Source organism: Neomonachus schauinslandi, chromosome 14, assembly GCF_002201575.2.
Source record: "Neomonachus schauinslandi chromosome 14, ASM220157v2, whole genome shotgun sequence".
Lineage (NCBI taxonomy): Eukaryota > Metazoa > Chordata > Mammalia > Carnivora > Phocidae > Neomonachus > Neomonachus schauinslandi.
The window spans coordinates 40,447,597-40,465,214 of NC_058416.1; the positions used below are offsets into that span (position 1 = coordinate 40,447,597).

The following is a 17,618-nucleotide window of genomic DNA, read 5'->3' on the forward strand; positions in this document are numbered from 1 at the left end:
TTTATTTACTATCACTGGCTCTTTATTCCTGACACATTCCAGCATCAAATAACACTTTATGCATCAACAGTTCTTGGAAAATAGTTTGATAGATGACTGACCCTTTAAATCCATTGAAAATCCCAGTGACTGTATGAGAATGTCAAAGAGATGAGAGCTAAATCAGGTGATTTCTGATTTCTAAATCATAATGTATGGCCATTACAACATAAAAAATGGTCATTATGGTCAAGAGGCTTACTTATAGAACATCTTAGATAAAGGGTATGTAGGTAAGGAAAAAAATATGAGATACTTCTACATAATGTGAAAAGGGCAGTAAAAGAAGGAATCTCTTCTGGTGTAGCTCCACTCACTTATTCCTTCATTTATTCAACATTTAATTTGTCCCTGTTCACCAAACATTTCATTTGCATTTTATTGGGAATACAAAGATAAATAAGTATTTCTTCATCCCAAGAAACAAAAATAGGTACTCATGAAATAATATAACTACAGAACTTATAAAGTATTATAAACGCAGTGGTAGAACTATATGCAGGGTATAATGAAAACCTAGGATTTGCAGTGTCCCTAATTCACACTGAGGACCATGATATTAGAGAAGGCTTTCAGTAGGGACTATGGGGGTGGTGTGGTGACCTGATTCTTAAAAGATGAGTAATTGTGAAGGAGACACTGAACCCACCAGGACAGAGTAACTCAAAACATAGACACTGTTGGTGGAGAGTCAGGGGCTTCAGATTTCTGTGAAGAAAGCATTATTTTAATCACATTAACACAAACAGGGGAGTCAGAAGTAAAAGCTTTTTTTTTTTTTCCCCAGTGAAAATTGTATTGAGGTATTAGAGCAATATCCAATTAGAAAAGTCTAGCAAGTAGTTTGAAATGAGAAGGAAAATGCAATTGCAGGTAGATTTAGGAGGCGGAAAGAGTCACCTAATTTTCTTTCTTTCTCCATCCATTTCTTATTGTCTGCCCCCCTGTTAAATGCTTATGGCTTTTGAGTTCTTTCCTTTCCTTCTTTTCTTCTTACTTGGTACTGAGATGATTCTATGGGCACTCTCTTAGTGCAAGCTTTCTCTCCTGAGCTTCAAACATGGGAATATTACCATTTGGATATTTCATGGGGACCTCAAAGTACCATCATAATTTTGTAGGGATGTCAAACTCACATACTGACAAAAAAGAGTTCTGCAACCCTCTACACCTGCCCAATTCAAGCTTATAGCTTCCTCATATGCCTCTCACATGCCTTGTCAACTTGGCCACCCAAGCCAAGAACATGAGAGTCATTCTCAATTCAACTTTTTCCATACTCTCCATCTCCAATTAGTTACCTTTCCCTTCATTCTCTGTGGTTCTGTTTGAAATGATTCACACAACCTTTGTAGCTGCCATCACATTGTGGCTAATGCTGATTTCATCCATGTCTGCTGCTCCACCCATTTCTCTTTCTCAAGACTCTTAGTACTTAGAAAGCAGAGACCATATCATATTTATAGTGGGCCCAGCCCCTCGTATCCAGCAAATATTTGATGATCAATAAAGATTTGTTGAACTGAGCCCACACACTAGAAGGAACTGATTATAAGCAAAAAGCAGTAATAAGGGAAGGTGTTTGAAATATGCCCTGTGGATGAATTAATGATGGATCTGGTCAGAAAATGTTGATCTGGGATTTTGTGTGTGTGTGTATGTGTGTGTGTACGTGTGTGTGTGTGATGCACATGTGTACATGCATGCGCACATATACATGCACATGTGTTGGTCTGTGTATGTGTGTTTCCCCTAACCACACTGCAGCTCAAGAACAGGAGAAGGATGGCTTACGGTGATGTGAGTTAGGGTTGCAGCGTGGCCTGGCTGATAGTTAAGAGGTGTGTCAGTATACACGTAGAACTGAGTGTGGCACGAGGGGATGGACAGGATGAAGCTGGAGGAGTTTAGGGGCCAGTTGAGAAGACAGTGTATTACATTGGGTATGGAGAAATAGGAGCTGGGGAAGGAGCCCTGGTCCTTTTCCACGGAAGCCAAGGCATCTTGGCACTAGAGTCGGGATGTTGAGATTCTCATGGACTTTCCAGTTAGATGGATCAAGAGCCACCTCCACCTTGGGCAGTGAGAGAGGAGAACTGGCTGACCTGGGGTGGAGGATGGCTTCCCTGCCTTCCTGAACTAGAATTTACAGAGTAATAATCCAAGCCTAGCAGACTGCAAGCCCTGTGGTCTAGCCCAGAGGAGCCAGCACGTCCTTAATGAACACTCACCACACTGGGGCAGTAGCAGTCAGCCCTGGGAGCACAGCTGCAGACACCCACACCCCGAGAGAGCGAGGGAGCCCCATGCAGTGAGTCACAGTGTCTAGCTGAGTTGTTCCCCACAGGCTCCTCCTTGTGAGTCAATATACGGGGACTGGCTGTTTGGATGCAAAGTCCCCGAACCAAATGGCTGAAGGAGAGCCTTACCATTGTTCACAGGGCCTAGGAGAATCAGTGGGGGGATGCTACAGTCGCAAAATACTATTTGGCTCAGCCCAGAAACCAAAATTGTCTACTCTTGGGCTTAGTAGAGTACTGATGACATCTTAAGAGGTTTTTTTTTTTTTTTTTTTTCCTGAAATGAATCACACTAGTTTTAAAATGTGATAGGACTGTAATAATGCTGGATCGCAGGGTGCCCAAAGCAGCAGGGTCTGGCCTCAGCAAGCCTCTGGGGTCCCATCAGATGCCCCTCCCTCCCAATGACTAATGTCTGGAATCCTTTAGCTGAAGGTCCCCTTAGCTGTTACATGCACCGTCCTGGGAGGATGGCATGTTAATCTCTTATCAGTCATTTACGCCATAGCAGATACCACAGATTGGCCAGGCATGCTCCACCTCAGAGCCTTTGCGCTCTCTGTTCCTTTTCCCTAGAAGGTTCTGTTCTAGACATGTACAATGTTTACTCCCTCACTCTTCATTTTTGTGCCCCTCAAATATTACCTTATCAGTGAGGCCTTCTCTGAACACTCATTTACAAATCAAATTACTCCCACCCCCAGAGCTTCCCATGTCCCTTCCTTGTTTCATTTTTCTTCCTGGCACATCACAATCTAAAAGATTATGCCTTTATGTATTATCTGTTGTCATTTACTAGAATGTAAACTTCATGAGGGCTGGGGGTTTTCTCTGTGAACTGCTGGGTATCCAGCACCTAGAACTTTGCCTGAGCCTTTGTAGGTCTTCAGTAAATATTAGTTGAATACGTGAATGAGTAAGTGAATACATCTTTGAGGATATTTTGGAGGCTAGGGTGTGGGTGTGCGCACGCGTATGTGGGTGCGCCTTTAAAGTGAGAGTAAAGGGGAACGAACAAGAGACAATTATACTCCTGGAAGGATGTCAGTAAATGTCTCCAAACTAAGGTGGACAAAAATCACTTTCCCTCACCCTTTTATTAAGGATGGGCCTTGCTAAGGCCGGCTGAACAGCGTAAAGTGGAGTTCAGAGGCCAGTGGAGAACATTGCTGTGTTAAGACTTCCTTTCTTGCAGGGGGGACAAAGTGTAAAACCATAAACCAAATGGAAAGTCTCTTTCCTTCTGGAGGTGAACAAAGCAAGCATTCATTACCAGGAGTGTGACACTTGGGAATGTTGATTTTATCTGCCCAACTACATTTTCTGTTTTTTTTTAAGTTGGCTCCACACCCAATGTGGGGCTTGACCTCAGAACCTTGAGATCAAGAGTTGCATGCTTTACCGACTGAGCCAGCCAGGTGCCCCCCAACTGCAGTTTCTGGAAAAAAAAATTTTTTTTCAGAATAAGTTTCTGGGCTTGGTTTTTACCCCAGGATTTATTTATGGGAATTCTTGGAAAGATAAGGAAAATAGCAGTGGCTGGGGACGGTCGGAGGAGAGTATTTGGTTGTTAACAAGAGCTCTGGGCTGGAATCCATCCCCAGCATGACAGGACCTGCCGGGCTTACAGGCAGGCATGGGAGTGTTTACTGAGGGTGTCAGGCAGAAACCATCAAGCTGACTCAATGTGACTAATGAGCCTACGGAGATACACAGAAAAAACCCTCAGAAGACAAAAAAGGAGTATTGGTTTCTTGGCAGTTTGTTTCATTCATGTGCATGTAGACAAGGGATGTCCTTAAGTGTAAGGAAAAACTGAAAGAGAAGCGATTCAATAGTTTTGGAGAGCAAACTTGGAAGTGTAACAATGGTTGTTAAAGATCTTTCAAAATAATTTGGAGTGATAATTATAAATACTTTAGTAGAGAGAAGCAGAATCTCAAAAACAGTGAACAATTTTCATTTTAAAGAAAAAGCAAGGATTCGAGGAAATGAAATCACTCATTTTCGTTATCTTTCAGAATTCATCTTGGTGGTGGTGGTTTCTTATTTCAGTACCATACCTGTCGATGTAGTAATCTGTTAATAATCAAGCTCTGTAATTTGTGAGTGGTTTACTTGTTAAAATGATTAGAGCACATTTAAAGTTATTCAGTAATGATGTTACTTACTTTCATTTTGACATCCATCTCCGGTGGAGAGAGTTGATTCCAGCTGGGAAGGCCAGTGCAGCCTCAAGGTGATCTTGTCCAGGATGTGAGCTTGTGAATGTCGTCTGTCACACGTGTCATGGAGAAAAAAAATATGGGGAAACCACTATTTTGGAACACGTTTATGTGAGCTGTGCTGACTAAAAGTTATAATGTTGTTATTCTTGAGTCCCAAATTAGATATCGTGAATGGCAGATTATATACGTGTAGTAACTTTACTTTTGTAACAAAAATAATTGAAAATCTCTTAATATGATAAATAATAATTTAGTTAACTCAGTTACATCTATTACACACCCAGGGAATTGGAGAGTTGAAGCAGTCTTTCAGATATAAGAAGAGAGATTCAAAATGTCTCTAGTGCCTGAGCATTTTAGGAAGATGTTTGTTTTTAAACCTGTTTTGTTTGAGCTGTACATTTTTTGTTTGTTTGTTTTTGTTTTTGTTTTGGCAGTGGACCGAATTTGAATTTCATCTCCCTCTCTAGTTCCCACTTAGAGATTTTATTAGACAGAAATATGTTCAAATGCTAAGCAAACCAGTTAAGCAAAACGTTGATACAAAGAAGGCAATGGGAAAAAAAATTGCTCTTGATAATTTAGCTTTATTTTTTTTCTCATTAACCTATGTTTTATTTTGAGTAAATTCATTATTCATTATTTCACATTATAAAAATATTATAATTTAGCTTTAAATATCACAGTAACCCTTACTAGCTTCTCTAAGGACATTTGTGGTTAAAGATATTTTTTTAATTCATAATGATCATTATGAACATTAATATATACCTTGATAGCAGACCTTTTGTTTGACTAGGCAATTGTCTGCTAATTTACTATGACTTTTTTTTTTTTTCAGGTGGACCTCCCAACTTTTACTGAAACAATATCTGAATGATGTCATACCTTTGGGGGAAGTCACACCCATTTCATGTAAAATCAGCTACAATAGAGGTAAGTCAGTGAACAAAGACTTCTTGTGACTAATACTTCTACGGGTATGAAAGAGGAAGAGAGTGTATCATCATAGTTCTTTCTTAATTTTAGAATTAGAGCATTCATCTGAAGTCATCAGGACATTTGATGACAAGTCAACAAATTAAGCAGAGCAGTATTACAGGGAAGACTTAGAGGTGAACAAAGTAAAACCCACGTGAAAGCTCATGTAAGGAATTGCTTTATGGTTCATAAAAGTGCCATTTTGAGTTGCCATTATTTGGCACTGTGGGAGAATCAGTCTACATGTTAGAATTTTCAATAGTTGGAATCTTAAGTCTACAGAGTATGGCTTATGTTCTTTATACCTTAGATTTTTCACCTCAGGAGTATGGATAAGCTGTCTGAAACAAACAAAAAAATCAGAGGAAGACTGTGGCTTCTAGGTTTTTTGTTTTTTTTTTTTAAAGATTTTATTTATTTATTTGAGAGAGAGAGTGAGAGAGAGAGCACAAGAGGGGGGAGTGGGAGAGGGAGAAGCAGACTCCCTGCCGAGCAGGGAGCCCGATGCGGGACTCGATCCCGGGACTCCAGGATCATGACCTGAGCAGAAGGCAGTCGCTTAACCAACTGAGCCTCCCAAGCGTCCAGAGGTGACTATTAAAATAATCCATTATGCTGAAAATTTGTAGTAAAAGAGGATAAGTCAAGCATTTATTTGTCTTTCTAGGAGGAGTTATTGCATGTCCTAGTTGGTGGAATAAGTCACCCTGTGTGTGTGTGTTTGTGTGTGTGTGAGAGAGAGAGAGAGAGAGAAAGAGAGAGAGAAAAAGATGGTTTTAGGAAGAGTGAATAGAATTTTTTTAAAGAAATATTTCAGAATAACTGCCATTCTATGCTTGATTTTTAATAATGATTTTGTTTAGTTCATTGTTGGGACATAGAATGATGATTTCTTTTGACATCTCATCATCAATGACCTTATAATGATGGGAAAAATATTGCCCTGTTAAAAAGTATTGCAAACTAACTTCTTTTTTTTTTTTTAAGATTTTTATTTATTTGACAGAGAGAGAGAGACAGAGTGAGAGGGAACACAAGCAGGGGGAGTGGGAGAGGGAGAAGCAGGCTTCCCGCCAAGCAGGGAGCCCGATGTGGGACTCGATCCCGGGACTCCAGGATCATGACCTGAGCCGAAGGCAGTCGCTTAACCAACTGAGCCACCGAGGCGCCCTGTGGCTTCTAGGTTTTGAGGAATAATAAGATGGTGGGACGTCTATGGAGCATGTCATTTACTTTTATTTCTTAGAGACTGGATGCATTAGGTCAGTTCATCAGAATGTGAAACCCGAGTCCCAGGTATGTCCTGTAGCTCTACATGAACAGATATCAAATATGTGATTTGAGGGACGTTGGAAAGTGTCTATGCTTAAAACACCTCACCTCCTGACCTGTGACCTAATGGTAATGGACTTTCACTTTGTTTTCTAAGTGAGCAGGTAACGTAAGTATTGAAGATATATACTCCAAGGAGGAATAATAAAGTGCTTCTGTGATTTATACTTTATCTTGAATTAACTTATCAAAACAATTTAAAAACCTGTGAACTCGTTACGTTCAGCATTTTAAAGGAAGCAGGAAGCATATCGTGTTCTAGAAATAAGGTAAAAAAAAAATGCAAAGGAAAAGAAAAATTTCATGTCCTTCCATTTTATGTTGGGTCAGCTAGTTTTTGCAAATAAATCTCTTTTTCACGTGGCTAGCAACTTGGCACCATATATCATAGAAACTGAATGTTTCTATTGACATTACCTAGCAAATGGATACTACCCGAGGTTGGGTTAGGAGCATCATTCCTTTCATGCTAATTTTCAAGTAACTTATTTTCCCCAAAGCCACCTAGCTGCCCTATTCTACTTGGTGGAAATGATGTAATTAGAACTCTTAGGGGGTGCCTGAGGGGCTCAGTCATTTAAGATCCAACTCTTGATCTCAGCTCAGATCTTGATCTCAGCGTCAAGCCCATTGGGCTCCGTGCTGGGTGTGGCAACTACTTAAAAAAAATAGAACTCTTAGGGAAAAAAGCCCTCCACTCTGCCTTTTTCCAAGGAAGCTCAACTGAAAAATTATAATCACCTGGTGATCCTCATCATTTTGGCTACATAAGATAACAATTTGATATGAATGGATTCATCTCTCTTTGCTTGTGTGTTCAGAGGAGTTTCAGTGTGGAGTGGCCTAGACAGGACAAGCCTTGTGAATGAGGCAGAAGATTAGTGAAAAAGAAATATTATAGTGGCAGTTTGGAGTTGCAGGAAGAGAATTAACCTAGTCAATTCCTCACTCTACCTTTGATCAACAAGTTGCTTTTCAGCCTGTTTGAACGTCTGCAAAGCAAGGCTTAAAATCAGATAATATAGATGTTTTGAGTTTGTATGGTTTCAATACTTTGTATGTCAGTACTCTTAACTTTGAGTTCATTTTGAAGATTTAAATTATAATGATAAAAACAGTAAAAAATAACAATCTTCATGAGCACTTACTATGTCCTAAGTGCATGCTTGTAACCTCTTTTAAGAAACCTCATGATATAGGTAGGGACTGTTATTTCCATAATAATAGTCCAGAGAGGTGCAAAGAGGTTAAGTAATTTGCCCAAGGACACACAACTAGTAAGTGGTGAAGCTGGGGTTTGAACTCAACTAGTTTGTCTTCAAACCTTCAACTCTTAACTGTTAACTTAAAACACACAATTAAAAAACAAACCACATTAAAAAATTCAAATTTATCTTTTGTTAATCATTAAAACATAATACAATTATTTTGATTGACTAATGGTTGGAATGACATTTTATAATTTTCTCATAGGCCCTCGAGTAGTAGCTTTGATTTTGTGCAAAGTTTAGCAGGTTTTCTTTGTCCGACAACTCGATGCTTCCTATCAAAATATTCAACAACATCTCCTGACTTGTTCTTTCAGTGGAGACATCCTTTCCTAGCCAGAATTGGCAGAAGTAGCAATAGCATGCATTGGCTTGTTCTGGAGGCTCGGGTGTGAAATAGGGTTGTATAGAGTAGAAGAGCTTCTATCATCTTGGCAGCAAATGTCTTTGTTGTTGGTTTGTCTCTTTGAAAGAATTTCCAAAGACCAGTACAACAGACCCTTCTGTTGCAGGGTCCAAGAAAATGTAAGGAGGAAAAGTGGCAAGTTAGAAAATCAACTTCTGTTTCAACTGTAGCAGCCATAACTTGTGAGGAAAAATTCATAGCAATTTATAACAGCTGAGAGGAAGAGGGAAGACGCAGGAAGAAATATTGTCGGAACTTATTAGGCTGAGTGTTTATTACATACTAATTTTTTTGTCATGTAAGAAGTTGTACATAATGAATGTGTATAACTTGATGAGTTTGGAGGTAAGTATACACCTATGAAACCATCACCACAGTCTATGCCATGAACCTATTCATCCCCTCCAAAAATTTTCTCCCTCTCTCTTATTATTATGATTATTAGTGACAAGAACACTTAACATAAGATTTACCCTCTTAGCAAAGTTTAGGTATACAATACAGTATTGCTAACTATCAGTTCTGTGCTATACAGTAGATCTCTAGGACTTATTCATCTTGTCTAAATGAAACGTTGTGCTCTTTGACTAATCCTTCCACTTCCTATGACACAGTTTTCCACTGATCTAAAGTTGTGGATGTCAGCCCTGGATGAGAATAATTAAGAGTTTGGTCAAACAAGGTCTTTTCATTATGCCTTACTGAAGAAAATTGGGTGGAAAATCTAGGTGAGGCTGTTCTTTTTGATAATAAATCTAGAGAGCAGACTCTGCATGCAGAAACTTTGTATCTGCAACATAAACCAAGCATCAGTGTCTGGTCCATGGGTCTGATGATGGAAAGACACTCCTTCAGCTACACCAAGCTACTTGCTTACCTGAGGTGCGCACACACGTGTACGTGCATGTGTGTGTGTGTGTGTGTGTGCATTTTACCTCCAGGTCAGGACCACATAAATCTTACTATCAACATAGTCAGTTGGACATGGGGAGACATGACTGAAGTTAATCTCACTTTTTGTGTTTAAATACTCATTTTTGACTTAGTGACAATGCCTTTTTGCAGGAGTAGAAACCATATCATTATCCCATTTAAATAGATACAAGATTACCTGATTCTGTGCTGCTTTATAATTAAGAGAGTTCTTTGCAATCCTCTCTTGGTTATGAAAGAATATAAATACTTCCTCTGCCTTCTGAAGAAATGAGGACATACATATTCTTTCAATCTCACTGTTTGCTTATATTAGAATTTGCCGCTCTGTGTTTTCACACAACTTTTACTGTTTGCTAATTTAATAAGGACAAATTCAGCACACAGAAAACATCAGAGATGTTCCAAGCATAAATTTAAAAATATGATGGCACTTCATGGAATAAAAGTGGAGAGGGAGATAGTGTTGAGGAGTAAAATAGTTGTAGTTGTTCAAATGTGTTGTTTTCCACAAATCATGGAAACACTGAAGTGGAAGGACCCATTTAAAGTTATCATTTAAAAAATATGAAACGGAATAAAACAAAAATCAGGATCTTAGATACAGAGAACAGACTGGTGATTGCCAAAGGTGGGGCATGGGAGCTGGGGAAAATGGGTGAAAGGGGTCAAAAGGTACAAACTTACAGTTATAAATAAGTCATGGGGATATAATGTACAACACGGTCACTATAGTTAATAATACTGAGTTGCATATTTGAAAGTTGCGAAAAGGGTAGATATTACAAGTCCTTATCACAAGAAAAAAATTTTTTTTGTAACTATCTATGGTGATGGATGTTACCTAGACTTACTGTGGTGATCATTTCACAATATATATTAATATTGAATCAAAATCTCTCTATATAAAGTTATTTTTATATCTAGCTACATGTCACACATAACTTCTTTTAAATAGTGTGCTATCAAAGTAATCCTTAAGGAGTTTACCAGAAAAGAGATTCCATGACTTTCGGGTAGTTTGTTTTTCTTATTAAATGTAGAAGAGATGCCATTGTGCCCTGAAAAATAACCTCACATATACTTCAAAATAGCAGCAAATCATGTATTTGCATTCTTTCTATCTATTCCTCTGTCTCTACCTTTTTATCTCTCTCTACCTCCTAATCTTAGATATATATAGAAATATATAGATTGCCCTGTCCTCTATGCCCAAATAGATATATTTGCCTACAATGTACTGCTTCTTTAATCTTTAGAATTATATCTAGATTTCTAGTCTTTTAAAAATTATTCTCATTGTTTTCTTTGTATTCCTTCCAATTTTTCATGCTCTACTCAAGTCTTGGAGCTGAAAGCAAGCAGATTATTTTGACAGAGTAATAATATGTATTATTATTACTGAATACCTATAGATAAACCTTTACATTTGTGTCACTTTACTGAATGACCTTGAGGAAGTAATTTGCGTCTTGGGTCTCTGTTTTCCTGACTATAATCAGGGTTACTGTAAGAATTAAATTAGAATATGTAATGAACTGTCTTGGCCACTGGTAGGGCTTTACCAGTGTCTAGTTTCTTCCTGCTCTGGTAACTGTATCCATTTGCGCTTGTTCTTTTAGACCATCATTTTCTTGAGTTTTAATTGTATCTCCATTGTATTTAGATTTTTCTGTTTTGCATTTGTTAAAAAGAAAGTCTATGTATAAAAGAAAAAGAAAGTAAAGGCACCAACCTTGAAGGGCCCATGTCTTTGTCACGGAGGGATCAGGTAGAGCAGAAGGAATCTCAGTATTCACTGTGGAAAACGTGTTGCTTCTGGCACCTGGAAATCAGTTATCTTCTTTTCTTTATCAATTATCCCCCTTACTTAAAAATGATCTCAGACTGTGCTGTCCAACAAGTATTAAACCATATAATCTCTGATTCAGAGTTACTTTTTGTAGACCCAGTAAAGGAGTACAGAAAAAGCTGAATTGCCAATAACAAGAAGGGAAAATCCTTAACGTTTACATGCTTCTTAATTGTTAGTTGCATTGAAGCTTGTCAGTTGAGTGTGTTTTTTTCACATTCTTCCTTGATTTTTGAAAGTTAGGGTACATTGATCTTGCTGTTTTTATTCTTCAAACTTTCTATAAATTGGAGGATCAGGTGATATTTTTGGAATTTACCTACAGGGGCTTCATATTTCCTGGAATTGATTGGGAACATCAGAGTCAAGCCTCCCACTTTTCTTCACTCAACATCCACTCTAATCCAGTTTCTGCTCCTCATACAGCAGATCCAAGTTGAATTGTACAGATTAAAGAATGAGGAAGGTCAACCAAGGCAAGATTTGAAGTTCCAAAGGGACTTTTTGTGGCATCCCTTTAAAGGAAGACATAAAAAAAAAAAAAAAGACATTTACTGGGAGACAGACCCAGGCTAGGGGCTCATAACGGTTACCAGAGCCATGGTACATTTTTCGTCATGTTAGGTTAGCAACCTTACCTTCTCTTTACTCCAACTTTGCTCTCTGAGGCATCATAGCATGTCAGAACTTTTGCCTGAAAGATCGTTCCAAACTACCAAACAAATAATAAACAAGTTAAAGCATCTAGTTAATAAAAGTCTGCCCTGACCTCATCTAGCACCTCATTCAGCACTATTCCACCTGAAGAAGAGATCTGGAGTCCCCAGGTATTTCCTTCCTTTCTGGGAGGATGGACAAAGGGTATCGGCTGGAAAAAAATGTAAAATACTGATAAAAATACATATGTAAGTCAGTTTCCTACCTTATATTTCTTAGTAACTATTAATTATAGAGAGTAGTTCACCTTTTACTAAATAGTTAAGGAAGTACTCATAAGTTTGTTGCCAAACAGTTTTATTACAACAGTGTTACACTGTTAAAGTTTTAGTGTATACTGTTTAAAATTTATAATACATCCAGTAAAAAGACAGTTTTAAACTTTTTTTTTTTTGCTTAAAACAATTTTTAGTTTTGGTGAAAAAATACAGATACATTTTTGCTTTGAATTTACTTTTACATGGCAAATCAATTTGAGGTCCTCCTAGACAAGATGAATCTATTTTCATTTTAAAACACATTTAATTTCAATTTTTCCCTTACAGAGCCTTCACTGCGATGACATAGTTTCCTCTGTAGTTTGGCAAGGCAGAAAATTCCCATTTCATGATAAGTTGGGTTTTAAGAGTCAACACCAAAATACTTTGAGGATCCTGAAGACACTTTTGAACTTGAAATAAGGATTATTATGATTATTAATGTAATTCTCATGCATCATAGAGACACAAATCAACCATGTGTGATCCAGACCCCAGAACAAGCTTCCACTAAGGAGAGGTCTCAGTGGTAATAGCAAGACAACTTCCTCAGGACCTTGTAGCTGTTTCCTGGGGTCTAATTCCCCTCACCTCAAGCTGGGCACACTGCAGGTGTTGTTGAAACAGTGGGCTTGTCTTGAAAGAACAGATTGCCTGCACTTCTTGGCCATCCTAGTACATACCTTCCTGGTAGTCATGGCGCCAGGGAGAGGGAAGGATGTTAGATGTAGGGACATTTAGGAGGTGTCTTCCCCCACCCCACCCCGGGATCCTTAGGACTTTTATCCTTCTGTGTTAAAACATACTTTATTACTTTGCATTCCATCTGGAAAAACAAAGAGGTTTTGAATATGGCAACAAAACAAAACAAAACAAAACAGAGGAGTATTTTACATACAATTAGAGATAATGGAGTTGGACAATGACCTTGTAAAGACTCAGCTAAGACAAGAATGTTGATAAGAAGGTGTTCTCTAGGGGCTAAAGGCTGAAGGTCTGGAATGAATGACCACAGATGATTTGAAGAACTGCGTTGCTATTAGGGCAACATGCATGAAGTAATAAATTTGGAATCTTCATTGTTATGCTAGAGAATTAAGTTGCTGTAGCTATTTCAAAGGAGTGAGGCTTAATAAAATAATAGAGGTTACTGATAATCCCTTTCCATCTCCCTTTTTGATTTGAAATGGGGCTTATAATACATATTCAAAAATGTCACCATATGTTAATCTAGTCAGAGGCATCTTTTTCTTATGAGAAAAACCAGGTTTTGTATTCTCACAAAGTCTGTAGACATTGTTAGCATAATAAACATCACTATATGTCATATGCAAGTTACATCTACCCCCTGTCATTTAAAAAATAGAGAGTAATTTTTGAGAACGATTAACACAGGTTTTGTACTGAGAAGTGTGTAAGAAGGAGCTCAGTGTAAGATATTTTCTTTGGATAGATCCTTTCAAAGTAATTTAGAAAAACACAAAATATTATTTACACCATACTAAACTTTCCTAAATGTTCTACGATATTTTCTTACCAAACTGTCTTATTTTGAGAATTGAGGAATATAGATATAGCAAGTTTAATGCATAAGCCAATAGCCCTTAACTTGTGCAAAAGATGCACTTAGGGTCTCCCAACACCAAGAAGATGGCAAAAACTCAGCTGCAACTACTTCCTTTTTCTAAGCAGCTCAAAATGCTTTAGCAAAGACCTATGACTTTTACATTATTATTAGTGACGTAAGAAAAGGTGACAGGGACAAGAACTGGGGCTCTTGACTACAAGTGCTTAATCCACTAAAACATGCTGCATTTTATTTAAAGTGACAAATACCTTTCTTTGGTACTGCAAAAGCAGAAGTTTTAAAGTTGTTAATTATTAATTGAAAATATCCCACTGGATATGATCTTAAGATTTTTTTTTTTTGAAAAACATCAAGATTTACTACCACTTGAATGGTATTTGAGAAGTGAGAGTGACAGCATATCCAGTTTGGGGATATCAACTAGAAAATTAAAAGAATCAAGCTCAGTTTAGGAGAGTACCAAATAAGTGCCCAATTAGACAAGTACTGTGAGCTTTTTTATGCTCCTTTTAACAATTTGGTCTAAATAATTATATTCAACCAATATATTATTCCAGTTCATTCTGGTCATATTAGACGGGAACAAGGATCTTCTGTACAGATCCTATTATGTGACCCCCGTAGCTCCATTGGAGTTTGTAGGTTGCCAGGAGCATTGGAAATGGGACAAATCACCCTCTCTGTCACTGTTACATTTTGCGTGAGAAGTGGCTCAGAGACTGTAGCGGGAGGTTGCACGAGAGAACCAGAGGCTGAGTAAGTCTCTGTTACCAAATAACTACCATGCTGCAAAGTGTCAGGGATGGAAATGGCTGGTTGGAGAACAGAGCCGGAAGCAGACAAAGCAGAAGTTCCTTGACTGCCTGACAAAGTCTGGCCCCTAACAGATTCTGGCTGTTGGACTCCTAGGGAGTAGCCACAGGATTCAATCCCAAAATGGCTGTCTTTGGAAGGCGGCTGAGATTGTTTGGCTTCATCATCGATCCCGAGGCTTATCTCTGCAAGTTTTTTAAATTTGGGGCCGAGCGAGTCCAAGAAGCTGTCATCCAGCTCATCGGCAATAAAACTGCAACAACCCAAGGAGCCCACGGGAGAACTGGGAGCACCCATTCCTTCGTTATCATAGATCAGCAAGCAGTCATTTGCTTCCTGGGCATCGTCTTCCTCTGCACAGGCAAATGCTTTCTAAAGATGGAGAAAAGTGGAAAAAATGAATTTAGAAGAGTCTCAGTTGAAGAATACAATACTGTTCATAGAACTCGAGGACTGATCATGAATGCATAATTTAGGTAATCCATAGAAGTAAAGGCATACTCTGTATATCAATAATCTTGTTACAGAAATTATCGGGTGTTTGGAGAACAGTGTGGTTGACATTCCTTCAAAACTGAGTCCGGCCTAGGCTCACGTTTTAAGTATGGGTTTTGAGGGCACTTACATGGATTTAGACCTACAAAACCAATGTGTTCAAAGCTTGGAGGTTACTCACTGGGCCAAGTGTGGGGGTCCCTGTGTGTGCTTGTGTTTATCCTTGTCTTTGTGTTTGTGGGTGGGGGGCAGGCATCCCACTTGCACCATCTAAGCCAGCTCTCAGCCAGTCTGGGGTCTTTGCCTAGACTCCCCAACCCATGCGGGAGCCTGACCCATAACTAAGGCCCACACCACACCTCAGAATATCCCAAGAGTCCTCATCCCAAACAGGCCCTCCCTGCCAATCAGTGTGAGGCTCCACCTTCTCAGCAACAGGTCCGATCCTGGAACTTACCAGCTCTCACACCAAAACTCTGTATGAAATCTGTTCTAATGATGCACCAACCAAGAGGCAAGACCTGCCTCTTAAAGTCTTCTCTGTTCTTAAACCCTTGTTCCTTTCAGTTCTCTGCTTCCTGACACTTCATCTGATCTTTGATCACATCCCTTTTTTCCCCACTTTTATTTTTGGGTAATTAATTAAATGGTTCTTCAGCATTTGGGGCATGGACTCCTTTGAAAATGTGAAGAGTACTATAAGCCTGTCTCAGAAAAACATGCACATTTGACATACTTTATGGTGTAGGAAACACAAAATAAGCTGCTTTGTATTTCTAAAGAGGATGCTGCTGATCCTGACACGCAGAAGATTTTGCTTTCCATTGTTATTTCAGTCAGAAGGAAGAGGTTCCACTTGCTGTATTATCTCCCTTTGTGTCTACCTACCATTTTTCCTTTTGACTAGTAGCCCAATTTTGGCAGCCATCTTAGGTTATCTGCATTATTTCGGCAAAGAACCCTATTTTTTTCTTACATTTTAACAAGCTGTAAGTACAGCAACAACAATGAATTGCAAAACTGAAGTAAAGTCAAGTAAAAAGATCTCTGATGTACATAAGATAACAAAGCCACAGAGCTTTCCACCAAATTACCTGAGAAAAATAGGAGTCCAGGAAATTCATGCTTACTGCTCCTTCACCATAGTCTTTAATGGTTCCTCCAGTGGAATGCCTTGTTCTCATCGTTCCGGACTGTCCTGCAGAACCAATGCCAAGTCCAGTGGCTGCTCCAAATCCTGCAGCAGCTCCAGATCCTGTAGCTGCTCCAAGCTTGGTGGTCAGTTCCATTCCCGAGGCTCCTTCCACCACTGTCCCTCCAGCATAGGTATTTGTACAAACTTCTAAAAACAGGGGAGAAAATTCTGTAGCATCTTATGCTGTAATTTTTTTTTTTTTACTGTTTTTTGATATCGATAGGTAAACACCAAGTAAAGCAAATAAGTGGGAGAAATTACAATTATATGACTGGAGATAATAAGAACATCCTATGGTCTGTTAATGAGAGAGTAACAGAGCAGATGAGGCTGTAACAGAGGGTCTTAGCAGATGGAACAGCTCTGGAAACATACAAATTAAAAAATATACACAGGAAATGGATTTTCAGTGACAACAGCCAGAAATAGAAAAGTAGAAACAGAATATTCAGCACACAGCTGCGGAAAGCTTCTAGTGCAATGCTTATTTGTTTTCAGGAAAAAAGAAATTAAAATTAAGCTATCATATTGCTTTCAATATGGAAATCAAAGAGGAAACATACATAATGTAATCATGCAAATTAGCAGATGCTAATTTAGTGTCTTGGTGCCTGAAGAAAATTTAAAGAGTTATGACTATTCTCCCTATTACCTTTACATTACACTTTCATGGAAAGTTAATTTTTTTCTAGAGAATTCTGAATATAGTTTTTGCTATGTAATTATAATGGGAAAAGCAGGTGAGGATGGGGTAGCTGATAAAGGCAGACATTTTGGGGTGATCTCATGCAGATTTTGCAGGCTAGACATTTAAAAACAATCTATTGCTAAGTATGGAATTAATATAAATTTTAATATTAGGCATTAGGTCTTATTGTTTCTCTAGTTTATGCCTTAATTGTGGCACTGAGACAATATGAATAAAACAGTCCTTTGGCAAACCAAAGAAATAATTTCACCTCTATGAGAACATAAACAACCTTGTCCCATTATGACTGAATTAAAATTGGTAATTGAACTCAAATTAGGGTATTGTTAGTTCTGGGGAAGGAAGAAGGGCAGTAGGATAGAGGATGTGCACACAGGAGGTTTAACTGCAAATATTACCAAAGTTAAGAATAAAGTTGAGTGGTAGGTACATAGTATTTGGGATATCTTCCTTTACATTTTTCTACATGTGTGAAATCTTTTCTAATTAAAAAATTAGTAATTGA

At 38.4% G+C, this 17,618-nt stretch overlaps 1 protein-coding gene across 3 annotated transcripts in view; it reads right to left on the reverse strand.

Annotated features, from left to right (window-relative positions):
* Nucleotides 1-12,332: 12,332 nt before the first annotated feature.
* DSG3 (desmoglein 3) overlaps nucleotides 12,333-17,618 on the reverse strand; it is a 29,019-nt gene continuing 23,733 nt past the window's right edge. For 2 of the 3 annotated variants that reach the window (XM_021686081.1, XM_021686080.1), the window contains 2 exons: nucleotides 16,304-16,551; nucleotides 12,333-15,086 (listed from right to left, as the gene is read on the reverse strand). In XM_021686081.1, the coding sequence (XP_021541756.1) occupies nucleotides 14,469-15,086; nucleotides 16,304-16,551 (866 nt within the window). In that variant the 3' untranslated portion in view covers nucleotides 12,333-14,468. The remainder of the gene's footprint in view (nucleotides 15,087-16,303; nucleotides 16,552-17,618) is intronic. The other variant, XM_021686082.1, reaches the window with a different exon arrangement.